This window comes from Talpa europaea (assembly GCF_964194135.1).
Source record: "Talpa europaea genome assembly, chromosome: 1".
In the NCBI taxonomy this organism is placed as follows: Eukaryota; Metazoa; Chordata; class Mammalia; order Eulipotyphla; family Talpidae; genus Talpa; species Talpa europaea.
Window position 1 is genome coordinate 3,592,688 of NC_140073.1, and position 14,127 is coordinate 3,606,814.

Below are 14,127 nucleotides of genomic sequence, written 5' to 3' on the forward strand. Positions count from 1 at the left end.
CGGGGCAGTGTGGATCTTGAGGTGATCTTGCTAAGTAGAATAAGTCAGAAAGTGAAAGAAGTTAGTGGGTAGTCTCAGTCCGTTGTGGAATATAAATAACTAAAGAAAACAAACAAGCAAAACACAGTAAAAATAACTCTTAGCTCAGTGAAAATGATGGTGGTTACCAGGCCAGGGCCAAGGAGCCAGGAGGTGGGTGAGGTGATAGGGTGTCGGCATGTACACATGTTGAGGTGTGCCCCCTAAATGATGGAGTTTTGTGAATGTCAAATCAATAAAATTTCATGAAATTTTAGGTCATAGCTCAAGCAGGATTCCCACACAGACCACCCTTAGGCCTCTCTACTGAGCTGACCTGGCTCTGGTTCAGGTGGCAGCTTCAGTAGGCACCAGCCCAAAATGGCCAAAGGCCCTGGGAAGCCAATGGCTTGTTATTTTCCCCATTATCTGGAACATCAATGACTTACTTGTCCTCTCAGAGAGTTGGGGTGGATGGGATGCCCCATGATGGAGCCCTGTCATGTGCCAGGCACCTCCTTTCACACAGACGATTTGGAAAGTATAGAAAAAATAAATGCTTTGTGTAAGCCCACTTCCTGGTTGAGACACTTGCTAAATATCTTGGCATTTGCCTTTTTTACTTCTTTCCCCTCAGTATAATTATATTAGTGTGTATCATATTTTTGAAAAAGCAACTTGGGATCCTGCTCTATTCAATATACTATTGAATTCTACCTTTAACTTGGCATTTTTAGTACATTTTATCAGTATTATCTTCCTAAAACAATTTCTTTTAACTTTAAAAAAAAAAGGTTTATGCATACAAGAACTGGGGTACAGGTCAGAGGTACAGAGCGTGAGAAGATTCACCAGAGGCAGAGTTGGGAGCAGAACAGGCAAACTGACTGAAATACATGGCTGAGGGGAGCAGCGGGGGAGACAGGAGAGGTCTGCTGCACCATGTGGCCATGTGGGTAGCTCTCTGGCCAGCTGGGAGATTGAACTCATGCTGCAGAGGCTGCAGATAGCTTCATAGTGCTGTGCTTACCCCCTTGCACCACCAGGGAGGCCCCTAAAATAATTTTTTTTTTTTAAATTTTCTAGAGGCATGTCTTATTTATTTATTTATATATTATTTGTTTGGTTTATACATGCACTGGGTACAGTCAGAAGCGTGGGAGGGTAGGAGAATTCATCAGAGCCAGAGCGGGGAGCAGAGCAGGCAGAAGGACCGAAGTACACTGCTGAGGGGAGTGGTGGGCGGCAGGAGAGGTCTGCTCACCATGTGGGACCCTCCTCCGGTGGCCGGGGAGCAGCCGGGGATCGAACTGGCTGCAGAGGCTGCAGGCAGCTTCGCAACCCAGCGCTCAACCGCTGCGCCACCGGGGAGGCCCCCCTAAAACAATTTTTAATGACTGCTAAATATTCTGCCTTATGGGTAAACTCATTTATTGAACCAAGTCCTCAGTGGTTGGGTATTTCGTTGTTTGCATTAAAAACAAAAATAAACTCTGATGAACATCATTTGGTAAGAGTGGTTTTGAGTCTCCTGTGGGTTGAGTGTTGGGGACTGGCTTGGTGCTCCCTGGAAGACACAGGAGTGATTGTGATGGGCACAGCCTGTCTCCGAGGGAAGCTATTTACTAACAACCCACACAAGTAAAACTAGTTACAGTGATTTGTCACAAAGGCTGGAAGGATAAGAGAGAAGGGCGTTACCAAGTTCCCAGCGAAGGTCTGAAAAGGAGGCCTCCAGGCTCTAAGGCATGACCTGTAGGAAAGCCAGGCCTGGGCGGGGGCGACTGTAGCATAGGACTTCAGGCAGCACCGTGATCTGTCTCTGCATAGCAACGTGGTCACACATTTAACTGCTTAAAGGGATGTTTTATGTCACAGTTTCTGTGGAGTCTTAGATCTCAGAAAGCGGCAATCAAGGGGTTGACTGGGGCTGAGGCTCACCTGGAGAAGGATCGATTTCCCATTGCACATGATTGTTGGCAGCCTTCGGTTCTCCTGGGGCAGTCAGATGGGGCCAGAGGAGCTCAGTTTCTTCTTGGTTGTCAGCCAGAGGCCACTTTCAACTCTGCTATGTGGTCCTTCCCATCATGGCATCAAAGCCAGCAGAAGAGTGTCTTCCCACCAGAGGAGTCTTACATAATGGCACATCTTACCCACGTGATCATGTCCATCCCATCGCCTTTGCTTTGGTCAGCAATAAGTCACAGGCCCCACCCACAGTCGAGAAGAAGGAGTTATACAGAGGCATATCAGGAAACAGGGACCCTGGGGCCACCTTAGAGTGTGTGCTGTGACGCTGGGACATGCTGAGTTATGTTCTCGATATTTCTGCTCTCCTCTCTCCCACCTTGGGCTTGCACATCCTGCACTTTGAAATTAAGTGAGGTTATATGACTTTTGAAATATGAGAAATAAAGTGGGCAGAATGGTTAGCACAACAGTGAGACTGTGCTGCTCGCCTCCGCTGCAGCCAGCAAAACCTGAGTGCTGAGCTGGCAGCTGCGCCCAAGTTCCTTGGTCCATAGCGTGTTTGATCAAGAAACAAACTAAGTTCATTAAGTTGGATATTTGGGGGTTTGTTACTGCAGCAAAACAGTCTATCCTGATGGTTCAGGGGCAATTTTGTTAAGTTGGGGTTGTGCAACCATCCCAGACCAGGTAGGTTCATTGTCGGCTCTTGCAGATGAAAAGAGAACATTGGAGGGGGCCTCCCTGGTGGCGCAAGGGGTTGTCTCGGCACTCTGAAGCTCTCGGCAGGCACTGTAGCACGAGTTCGATCCCCGGCCGGCCAGGGAGCAACCCACATGGCGCAGCAGACCTCTCCTGTCTCCCCGCTGTTCCCCTCAGCAGTGTATTTCAGTGGATCCGCCTGTTCTGCTCCCCACTCTGTCTCTGGTGAATCACCTCACCACCCCCACCCCCACCTCTGGCCTGCACCCAGTTCTTGTATGCATTAATAAATAAAATAAATCTTTAAAAAAAAGCGAGCGAGAACGTTGGCGCCCCGGTACATTTTTACGGGCCTTCAGTGCTGAATCAGGGGGCAGAGCAGCTTCCTCTCTCACCATCTCTCGTGTCCTCACGGAGTCTCGTCTCCGAGCGTCTCCGCGCCCCCGGCCGTCCCTCTCAGCGCCCGGGTCTGCACTCAGGCATGCGCGCCCGCGCCCAGGGCCCAGACGGCCATAATCACAGGCGCGCATGCCCGTGCCCACGCCTCTCGGCCAGGGCGTCCACGCAACCCAGGCGCAGGCCGACCACAGGCGGCCGTAGAGGTTAGCGGCAGGAAGGCGTGAAAAAACCTGATTCACTTCATTTACCCCACAGTTGGGAAGAAATGGAATGGAGCCCAGTGTGGCCACGTCTCTGATTATTTCCTTTAGGGTGAATTCTTATAAATGGAACAGTTGAGTGGCTCTCCACTTTAAATTTCTTTTATTTTAAAGATATTTTTATTTACGCATACAAGAACTGGGGTGCAGGCCAGAGGGTGTAGGTGGTGAGAGGATTCACCAGGGACAGTGGGGAGCAGAACAGGCAGATCTGCTGAAATACACTGCTGAGGGGAGCAGTGGGGGACACAGGGGGCTGCGCTAGGTGGGTCAGCTCCCTGGTGGGGAATCGAACTCAGGTCCAACTCAGGCCACAGTGACTGGCAATAACTTGAGAGCGCTGAGACTTTAACCCATGCACCACCTGGAGACCCCCACTTTAAATTTCTTTAGCAAGCGGCCTCCCCAGTGGCGCAGTGGGTTGAATGCAGTGCTGTGAAGTTGTCCACAGCCTCTGCAGTGCAGGTTCGATTCCCGGTCAGCCAGGGAGATACCCACATGGTGGGGCAGACCTCTCCTGTCACGCCTGCTGCTCCCCTCAGCAGTGTGTTTCGGTTGTCTGCCTGTTCTGCTCCCCGCTCTGTCTCTGGTGAATCCTCTCACCCTCCCGCACCTCTGACCTGTACCCCAGCTCTTGTGTAAAAGTAAATAAATCTTTAAAAAAAATTTCTTTAGCAAGCATATGTAGAGGTATCCTTTCCCCTGCCTTGTAGATGAAGAAGTGAGTGTCAGATATTAACTGACTTGCCTGGGATTACAACCTTACTTCACTGAGGAAATAAGCATTGATAGAAAACTCTCCCGACTTCAAGAAAATCTGCAAAATCTGCCACCTGTCACTTCTCCCTGTGTCTGAGAATGGGCTCCTCTCCTTCCATCCAAACGACGCCCTCCCTGTGCTGAGAGCCCTGTCTCCTTTCCTTCTTACTCCTGCCCCCATTCACCAGTTTCTTCTAGGTGCTAGCTAACTAGCTGACTAACTAGTCAACTAGCTGGCCAACTAATCAACTGGCCAACTTATGAGCTAGCCAACTTATTTAGCTGACTAGTTAACTAGCTGACTAACTAGTTGACTAGCTATCTAGCTGACTAGCTAACTAGCCAGACCAACTAGTTGTCCAGCTGCCTAACTTGTTAAGTAGCTGGGTAACTAGACATCTAGCTAGCCAACTAGTTAGCTACCTAACTAGCTGCCTAGCTAACTAGTCAATTAACTGTTTCACTAGCTAGTCAACTAGTTATCTAGCTGACTGTCAACTTATCTAGCTAACTAACTCATTAACTGGCCAGATAACTGGCCAGTTGTTTGTTCTCTTCACACCTGCCAGAGGGGTGCTTACACAGGTGAATCAGCCCAGGTCATTCTCTGCTTGCCTCTCCTCTGCAGGTCCCTATCGCACAGGACAGGTAACCTAAGTCTCTTCCCCTGGTCCAGAGGCCCCAGGGATGCCTCTTCCTCCCTTTCCTCCATGCTGCCCCTCACTGGTCTTTATTCAGTCACACTTATTTCCTGCTGCCCCTCTACTCTTGCTTTCATTTGAGCTGGAACATTTTTCTTCCCATTTCTCATCTTTTAGATCTTAGTTCAATATCACCGCCTTGGAAAGTGCTTCCTGGCACCCACTCCATGTGAGAACCATCTAACCAGAGCTCGCCAAGTCCCAGCTGCCCCAGCCCCCCACCTCGCCAGCACGGGCTCCTTTACATCCTTTGTCCACCATTTGTTAAAATCTTTGCCACACAAGCAGGACATCAGCTCTGTGCGCCAGGCACCTGGCCTGGAACCCCAGTGCATCCCCAGCACCCAGAACGGCTCCTGGCACGCCTAGCGATCATAAACCTTTGTCACAAGAACAAACCATACCGCAGGGCCAGCACTTGAGCTCAGTCTTTATGTCCCAAGATTCGAGCTGTTTCTCCTACACTTTGTTCCTCGGGCAGCCGTCTGGTGTTGGTGGGAAGGGAACCGGTGGAGAGCAGGTCTGCTTCTTCAGCAGTTCTGGGAGTGCCGTGGCTTGAGTGGGTTTGGACCGCCCTAGGGCAGTATCTGGGACACAGCCTCAGGGACCTTGTCGGCGAGAGGAACAGGAGCAGAGATGTGGGTGACCAGCAGGTGGCGCTGTTGGCCCTTCTAACTGTTCCTCCGCGCTGGCCCTGGCCCCTGGGCTCGGGCTCTTGGGGTGCCTTCTCCTCAAGACACCCACACTCCGCCATCATCTACCGCCCACACCCCACACCAATGAGGTGTTTATGTTTCCTCTCATACTTTTTGCTTTTTTATTTTTATTTAGTCTTACTTTTTTTTTTTAAAGTATTTTTTTTTTAATTTTTTTTTTTTTTATAGAGGCATGTTTTATTTATTTATTTGTTTGTTTCTTTGTTTATACATGCACTGGGTACAGTCAGAAGCACGGGAGGGTGAGAGAATTCACCAGAGCCAGAGCGGGGAGCAGAGCAGGCAGAAGGACCAAAGTACACTGCTGAGGGGAGCAGCGGGTGGCAGGAGAGGTCTGCGCGCCATGTGGGACCCTCCTCCGGTGGCCGGGGAGCAGCCGGGGATCGAACCGGCACCGCAGAGGTCGCCGGCAGCTTCGCAACCCAGCGCTCATCCGCTGTGCCACAGGGGAGGCCCCTATTTAGTCTTACTTTTTAAAGAAAAGATTTAGATTTACAGAAAAGTTGTGAATGAACGGGCCTCCCTGGTGGCGCAGCGGTTGAGCGCTGGGTTGTGAAGCTGCCCGCAGCCTCTGCAGTGCCAGTTCGATCCCCGGCTGCTCCCCGGCCACCTGAGGAGGGTCCCACATGGCGCGCAGACCTCTCCTGCCGCCCGCTGCTCCCCTCAGCAGTGTCCTTCGGTCCTGCCTGCTCTGCTCCCTGCTCTGGCTCTGGTGAATTCCCTCACCCTCCCGCGCTTCTGACTGTACCCAGTGCTTGTATAAATAAATAATTAAGTAAATCTTAAAATTAAAAAAAAAAAAGAAAAGAAAAAGTTGTGAATAAAGTATGGAGAGTTTCCACATAGCCCAGGTCCAGTTCCCGTCACTAACATCTACCACTTACGAGTGAGCCAATGCGGAGACATTATCATTAACTCAAGTCCCTACTTGGTTCAGATTTCCTGACTTTGTAACCAAGTCTCTTTCGGATCTGCCTGGGGTCCAGTCCAGAACACACATTCTGTTTTCCCCTCTCGCTCCCTCAGGCGCCTCTGACCACCAGGGAGTGGGACTTGAACTGTGGCCACTGAAGATTTCAAAGTGAAGGTTCCAGCTCTTCCCCTTTGGGGAACATAAGGACCAGTTTTTGTGCTAGAAATTGGTGTGTTTCCACCCAAATCCTTGGGCTCGCCTTCAGAAATGGTCCTCTCGATAACATATTTCTGCTGTGCCAGACATAGCCCTCGTGCTTGGCGCCAGGGATGGCGAGGAGTTCAGTCTCTGGGGCTTACTCTCCTGTCCAAGCTGGAGACCAACACATGCGGCAGGCAGAGAGGAAGACTTCACCTACCTGCTTGCCCAGGAATCTGCCAAGGCGGGAAGGGGGCGGCAGCCCTGGGCCCGTCTCCCTGCTCGCGGAGGCCTCTGACGGACAGAGCCGCAGAGCCGGGGGCTGGGATGAGAAGTGGTTTAGGCTGGTGTTGTGCAGCCATCCCAGGCCAGCTAGGTGCATTGTTGCTTCTTGCAGATGAAAAGAGAATTTTGGAGGCGCTGGTGGATTTGACAGGCCTTTAATGCTGAACCAGGGGACAGACCGGCCAGCGGGGAGACAGCGATCTCTGGCATTCTCCCTCTCAGTCTTGGCACAGGCGTCTGCACTTTCACGTGCTCTCTGGCCCCAGGTGTCCACAGTTAGGTGACTGTACCCCCCGGGCTCCTCTCCTCTCAGCCCCAGGTATCCACACAAACTAGGGGGCAAGGCATAGGTGGTAGCCATAGGCCACCTGATTCTCTTCATTTACCTACAGGAGTTACCGGTGTTGTGCCCTCAGGCCCCGGAAGCCAGTCCCCAAATTCCAGTGCCAGGAAGATTGCGGCCTGGGCTTCCTTTGTCTGTGAGAACTCTGCTAACCCAGCGTCTGAGTCGCCCTTCCTTCGCGGTTGCTTTGCTAACTGGAGTCTGTTCTGTGCGCCTTAGTTTATGAAGAGGCCTGAGCAAGCTCTACCAGCACCTTCGGCAGCTGGACATTCTTTGCGAGCCCCGTTTCACCTGTGACTGGCCCGAGGCTCAGCTCCACTCAGCAAATACTCGGTGGAGGTGGGTTTGCGTCCAGCTTTCTGCCTCCTGGTCTTCATTTCCCCCCTGCCCTGCAGCCTGAAGCCCTTTCACTTGACCCACTGACCTGCATTCTGCTCAGAATGTGCTGTGCTGGCTCATGGGAGGGAAGATGCCCCGACGTGCGTCGAGTTGTTGTTGGGGGGTCTGGATGGGAAAGTTTGAGGTGGTGGGCCGCTGATTTGGGGAGCCGATAACAGATGGCGTGGACATGGCGTGCCCCTGGGATCGCTCACCGACTGTGGGTGCAAGTCACTTTTTACCATGGTCCTGTGTCTTTCTCCAGGAAGTGTACTGGCAGCCCCGGCCCGAGGCTTCAGGGCAGTGACTAAGGGACATGCAGGTGTTTGTGGCAGAGACCCTCATGCAAGGACAACAAAGTTAATCGTCCAATGTCAAGGCCTCACGAGGACGCTGCTTCACGGCAGGACCAGGCTGAAGAAAGAAACGGATGTCCCTGAAATTTCAAGCCCACGTCCAGGAAAGTGCCAGGCTGAGCTCCCCACTCTGTCCCGGGCCCTCTCTCCGGCCCGCCCTGCTGTGAGCGCGGAGCAGGCAGCAGACGCCACTGCCCTCGACTGTTGGATGACAAAGCATCTTAAAAGCAAGATGTGGCATCTGTTCAGCTCCAGATTCTCCAGCTCCGAGCACAGGGCGAGCCGCACTCCACTCATGCGCTCGCTGGATGAACGTTTGCGGGAACCAGGGGGTGTGCCAGGCTGCAGCAGTTCCAGGCTTCACCTCCTGCCCCCGGTGCCCCCCTGGACGGCCCAGCCTTTTCAAGCCCCCCCCCCCCCCCCCGCCTTCCGCAGCAGGGCATGACACCAGAGCTACCAAAAAGGCAAACTGGACTTTATTATAAAGTTGGCTACAAAGTCACCGCAGCACCACGAGGTGGCTGCCCGGGCGGGCCCGGGCCATCTGGTAGCCGGGTGAGACCCGCCCCGGGCCGCGCCTCGCGAGCGCGCGTGACAGACGCGGCGGGGCTGCCTTCCTCCATCGGAAAGGAACGTAGCTCTCTTCGCGCCCCTCACCCCAGGCGCGGGGCGCAAGAGTCACAAGAAGGGCCGCCAGGCGGCAGAGTCCGTCGGAATTGAAATCCCGTTACTGGTGTGTAGAGAATTCTACGTGGGTGTCAAGAGCCCCTCGGGGCACAGGCTGGCCCGGTGGGTGCTGCCTTTCCCCCACCAAGGCCCAGGGGTGGCTTGGCCCCCAGGAGTGGAGAACTGGCCCAGGCCCATGGGGCAGCGTGGGGGGGGGGAGTGAGACTCCCCCATTCCCCGCTTGAAATCCCATCCAAGGAAACTCACTACGAGTGAATACAGATTGGAATGGAAACTGGGATCGCTCGAAGTCTCTAAATTTTAAAAAGAAGCTCCCCTCCCTTGCCCTCCCACCTCCCCCCCCATCCTAAAGGGCCCAGGGAATCAGATACATCCCCCTCCGGCCCCCAGAATCCCCCCAACCGTCCCGGGGGGGTGGAGAGCGGCTCCACGTCTTGATGACAATATGCCATACTTGACGACGTTAAGTCACAGACTTATTCAAAACGTTGGTTCCCCTCCACTTCCATCTGCAGAGAGAGGGGGGGAGAGAAGGGTCAGTGAGGTCTCCTGGGCGGGCGGGCGCGCGGGCTGAGGGCGGGGGGAGCTGCTGGCACCCAGTGCGGACCATAGTATCGGCCCAATGGCTGGAAGATGGCCAGGGGCTCCACAGCGAAGGGGGAGAGGTGGGCGGCTGGCAAAGGCTATGGCTTGCATTTTGGAAAGCGGAGTCTGGAGCAGGAACTCTCTCCCCAGACTCCTAGAAACTCCTGCCCTGTGTTCCCTGCGGGGGCATGAATACCAGCCAGAGGCCCAAGTCCTCTTTCATCAGGCATCGTGTGACCTGAGGCAGGTTCTTAAGTTCTAGGATGTGGGTTGTCTTCACTTGTAAAATGGGGGGTGGGGTGGGGGGGGTGGGGGGTTGATAGCTGGTCTAGGTGCCTCCCAGAGTTGATAACAAAACTTCGCCCAAGGATTCTCTAGCACTTTGTCCCAGTGACCCCCCCCCCGGCCGCCCTCCAGGCCTACTTGGCCAGAACCACATTGACACGCGTGCGGACCCTCACGACCACCACGTGGAGGTGGCGGTGGGAAACTTGAGGGGTAAAGGGGAGTTTCCGCATCTAGCTCCACCCAGCATGGCGGGAGACTGAGTTTTCGGGGGTCTCGGCTGCACCCACCTTCATGGAAGCTGTCTTGAACTTGGCTCTGGAGTTGATGCAACTCATCAGTAAACCCATCGCAGGGGAACGCTGAGACACCTGTCTCAAAGGCGGTTTCATATGTAGCCAGGTCCTCCAGGAAGCTGTGGTCTTCTGGGGACAGGTTGCTGCAAGGCGATGGGGTCCCTCCTGGGACCACCTCAGGATCCCCCGATCCCCACTCCCCGCTGGGGTCTGGGGCTGAGAGATCCATGAAGATGTCTTCCACGGGCGCCTCTTCCAGGAAGGTGCTGCCAGGGTCAGCCAGAAAATCCAGCTCCTGGCATTTCCAGGGTTTTAGGTCCAGGCTGAGCACCGGGGGGCCAGCCCCCGACAGGGACAGGTTGGGGTCCAGGGGCTCCAGGCCTCCAAGAGGCTCCAGCCCGCCCGTGCCAGCCTCAGCCGAGAAGGGCCTGTCCATACCCTGCGCCAGCTGACTGATCTGCTGGATGAGACGGTCTATCTCGTTCTGCTCCTTCTCAGAGTAGTGGAAGAAGCTCTGCTTGACTGGAGAGGCCTCGGGTGTGAGCAGGCCTTCGGGCACCAGGGGGACGTCCACAGAGAGGGGGCCCCGGAGCTGGGCAAGGGCCAGGAGTGTGCAGTCCCCATTACCAGGGCTGCTAGGACTTGGGGGCAACTTCTCATAGAGAAAACTGCATCCCTCCTGGGCGAAGTAGGTCTTGGTGGGGCCGGGGCTCAGCTGCTCCGGGAAGGCTTGGCCAGGGCTGCCCAGGTGGGCCTGCAGCGCCGTGCTGGGCGGGGTCAGCTGCTCGTGGGCGGGGCTGCCCAGCGGCTCCGGGAAGGCGGCAGTGCTGGGAAGCAGCTGCTCTGGGAAGGTTGAGGCGCAGGGAGTCAACTGGTCTTCATAGCCCCGGGCGGCGGCCTCCGTCAGCTGGCCTTGCAGCGGGCTGGTCAGCGGGTCCGGGAAGGTCGCGCTGCTGGGTGTCAGTTGATCAGAGAAGGTCGCGGTGCTTGGGGTCAGCTGTTCTTGGAGAGAGCTGGACGGGGCGGGCACATGGGTCTGGAAGGGCTCGTGGAGGCTGAAGAGGAAGGCACAGCCTCCCAGCTGGTGTGGCGTGTAGGGTGGCGTGCACACAAGGTCTTTGCTCAGGTCTGCTTGAAGCGGCGGCGCAACGCCAGGCGGGAACGCCAGGTAACCGAAGCCCAGCTCCTTGGACGGCCGGGGAAGCTCTTCCGATGCCGAAACGGCCCCCAGTTCCGGAGCGCTGGGGAAACTGGTGCTTCTCGGAGCCCCCAGAGCTGGGGCAAAGAGTGGGTTAGGGCTCGAGCACTGCTCCTGGGAGAGGACATTCTCCGGCAACGAGGGCAGCGCAGCCGGGGCGCCCAGGATGTAAGCGGCCTGGGTGTTCTCCGAGGTCAGCTGCTGGCGGAGGCTCCAGGCTTCCGTGTCACTGGGGCGGAGAGACAGGGGTAAGAGTTTGGTGTCCTGTTCCAGAGCAGTTCCCTGATCGGCGTCTCTCCATGCCCACCTCAGAGGCTCCCCAGGACCCCTGCCTTGCCGCTCACCTGATGGGATAGTTGTTGGCAGTAATGGGGCCCTCCGGACCTTCTGAGTATAAAAGGCAATAAATCCACGCCCAGCCTCCAGGCTTGGCCTGCAGCCGCACCACCATCTCTGCCTGAATATCGCCGCTCTCAGCCACTGGGAGGGGGCGGAAAAGAGGCAGAGTTAGTATGTTCATCAGACGACACCACCTAACCTCCCCCCTCGCTGACCTCTCCACTGAATTGGGGTATCCATGACATCCTCTTTGCTGACTTCCCTCACCTGCACCACTCAGGTCCCCACCTCGACCTCACCGCTTGGAGTCCCCAGTTCTGATTCTGTTCTCATCCTGACATTCACTCTACAGCCTCCTAAGCTGTTGGCCTCTGGGATCTCCACACTGGTCTTGGCCCGTTTTGTTTGGGTCTCCCATGCCTTTGCCCAGCTCTCTGTCTTGTCCCCAGAGTCTCTGGACACTCACACAGACGGTAGTGTTGAGCAGAAGCGTGGCCCAGGTCCTCGGGGTGCAGGAGTCCATACCATGATTTACAGAGCAGTTCACTGCGCTCATAGCCCAGGTAGATTAGGACACTGGGAAAGTGGAAAGGGGAGGTCAGCTTTCTGTTTACCCTGCTTGACACCCAGGCATCTCACTCCCTCCCTTGGACCCCATCCTTCTGCCCCTGACTCCAGAATCTAGGGTCCCCTCATCTCTAGTCTGCTTTCCTCCTGGAGTCTGGATGCCCCGGGCTTACCTCTCAGAGATGTCCAGTAGGGCCAGGTCCTTAGCATGACGACTCTGGAACATGGCCAGGAAGAGCGAGGCAGGGCCAGGACCAGGGCCGGGGCCAGGGCCAGGGCGGGGTCTTGGTTCCAGTGGGGCACAGAAGGCTGTGAACACAGGGTTTCCTGCCCAGTAGGCTCCAGGTGGGTGAGCGTGGAATCGGCCTCGAATAAGTACCAGTTTGTTGCCTGCACTCTGGCGCCTCAGAGATTTGGAGGTGTTGAAGCGACAGCGGAAGAGGCGATCTAGGAGGGTAAAGAGAAAAAGTGATGAGGGTGGAAGACTAAAGAGCAGGGCAGCAGGAGGGAGTTGGGAATGAGGATGTGAGGAGGGAGCTTTTACCAGTGTCCAGGGCGGCGTGTAGGGTGAGTTGCTGGCGCACAGTCAGGTGGTCAGCTGGGTCAATGATGTCGTAGATGCTGTCACCCTGGGCAACCAGGTCCACCTGAGGAAGAAAAAGAATAGATGGCCATGAGTGAAGGCAACCAAAGACAATCCGGACACAAAGAATCTTACAGGAGATACCCCTCTCTCCGCGGTAATTCTCAGATTCTCAGAAGTGTAAATCTCATTGTTTGCCATCTGTGCCCCAGTCCAAGTTGAGAGGACTCTCAGCACTCACCATGGAGTGGCCCAGATGCTCGCTCACACTCTCGGACAGATATAACAGCTTCCCTTCAGCTGTGAACACAAGCAGAAAGCCAGGTAGTGCTGCCACGATGTCTTCCAGCTCTTGAGCTGAGAGAAGTCCGGTGGGGCCGGCCAGAGGAGTACCTGCAGGGAGAGAAGACATGGTGAGTCAGGGAAGCCTGGGAGGCAAAACAAAGTAAGAAAGCATGGACTGAGTTTCAGAAAATTCAGAGGAATTTCCACGGACGTGCACACACCTGTTGACCCGCTTCCCACAGCTCTTTCCCAGGGAACCTGTTGCTGGATCTCCCCAGTCAGCAAGCCCTTTGACTTCTAAATTGGGACCCCAACTTCCTCCGCCCTGGGTATCAGAACCACGGACAGCGCTCCGAGGAAGCGGCGTTTCAGCACCGCGGACAGTTCCCCGCGCACCCCCGGTGGTTCTGTCAGCACCGCGGACAGCGCCCCAAAGGCGGCTCGCGAGTCCTTCCCGCAGGGCGAGCAGCCGCGGCTCTTCCCAGCGCCGGCGGCTGCAGCCCCGCACCTTCCCGGGCTTCCCTCCCCGAGCTCCGGGAGAGCCTCTGCGCTGGTGGGGACTGGGGCCGTTCTGCACCGGTTCTCCGCCTCCCTTAAGTCTCGGATCAGCCTCTCTAACCCTCGTCTCAGAACTAAGGGGAGGTCTGGACAGAGCTCGGGAGGAAAAAGTGTCAAGTCTCGAGTTCTCCAAGTCCCTTCTCTCCCCAGCCAGCCAGCATGCTGCCCTAGACATGCGGCAGTCCCGGCGGGTTCCCTCCGCTCCGCTCTCCCTGCTGCCTGCCAGTTCGGGTCTCTGGCAACCCCAGTTTGCTCACCTCCAGCGAAGAAGACGCCCTTGCGAGTGTAGATGCAGGCAAGGCTCATGATGTGCAGGTAGGACAGCCGGACCTTGTCCGCTTCGGCCAGAGGCAGCAGCTCCTTGAGGTTCCGGATCTCGGCGTTGATCTGGTCCCGGCGTGCCTTGGAGGCACCCTTGGTGGAGCGGTACATGTCTGGCGGCTGCGGAGCTCCAGCTCGGGCGCTCCGAACACCTGCGTTCCTGTCCCGACGCGCCGGTGCCTTCCTCCTCCGAGCTTCCCGTCTCTCGCTCAGGCGCTCACTCTCTCTCCTCTCCTGGGCTCCGCTCGGCTGCGCTGCCCCCCTCGGCTGCCTGGTTCCGGCTTATATAGCTCCTGGCAGGCGTGGGGGGCTCGCTCAGAGACGGGGGGGGCGGGAAAGAGGGAGGCTGGGCTAAGCAAACTGCAGCGGGAGCTGCTGGCTGGGGGGGGGGGGCGCTCCTCCTCCCTCCCAGGCTTCCGACGTCATC

At 55.9% G+C, this 14,127-nt stretch overlaps 1 protein-coding gene across 1 annotated transcript; it reads right to left on the minus strand.

Annotated features, from left to right (window-relative positions):
* Positions 1-9,163: 9,163 nt before the first annotated feature.
* NPAS4 (neuronal PAS domain protein 4) lies at positions 9,164-13,811 on the minus strand (the record flags this gene model as incomplete). Its single annotated transcript, XM_084242812.1, has 8 exons — positions 9,164-9,192; positions 9,844-11,276; positions 11,392-11,527; positions 11,853-11,962; positions 12,127-12,400; positions 12,498-12,600; positions 12,778-12,929; positions 13,637-13,811. The coding sequence occupies 8 exons, from the start codon at positions 13,809-13,811 to the stop codon at positions 9,164-9,166; spliced, it is 2,412 nt and encodes an 803-aa protein (XP_084098938.1).
* Between the last annotated feature and the right edge of the window lie 316 nt (positions 13,812-14,127).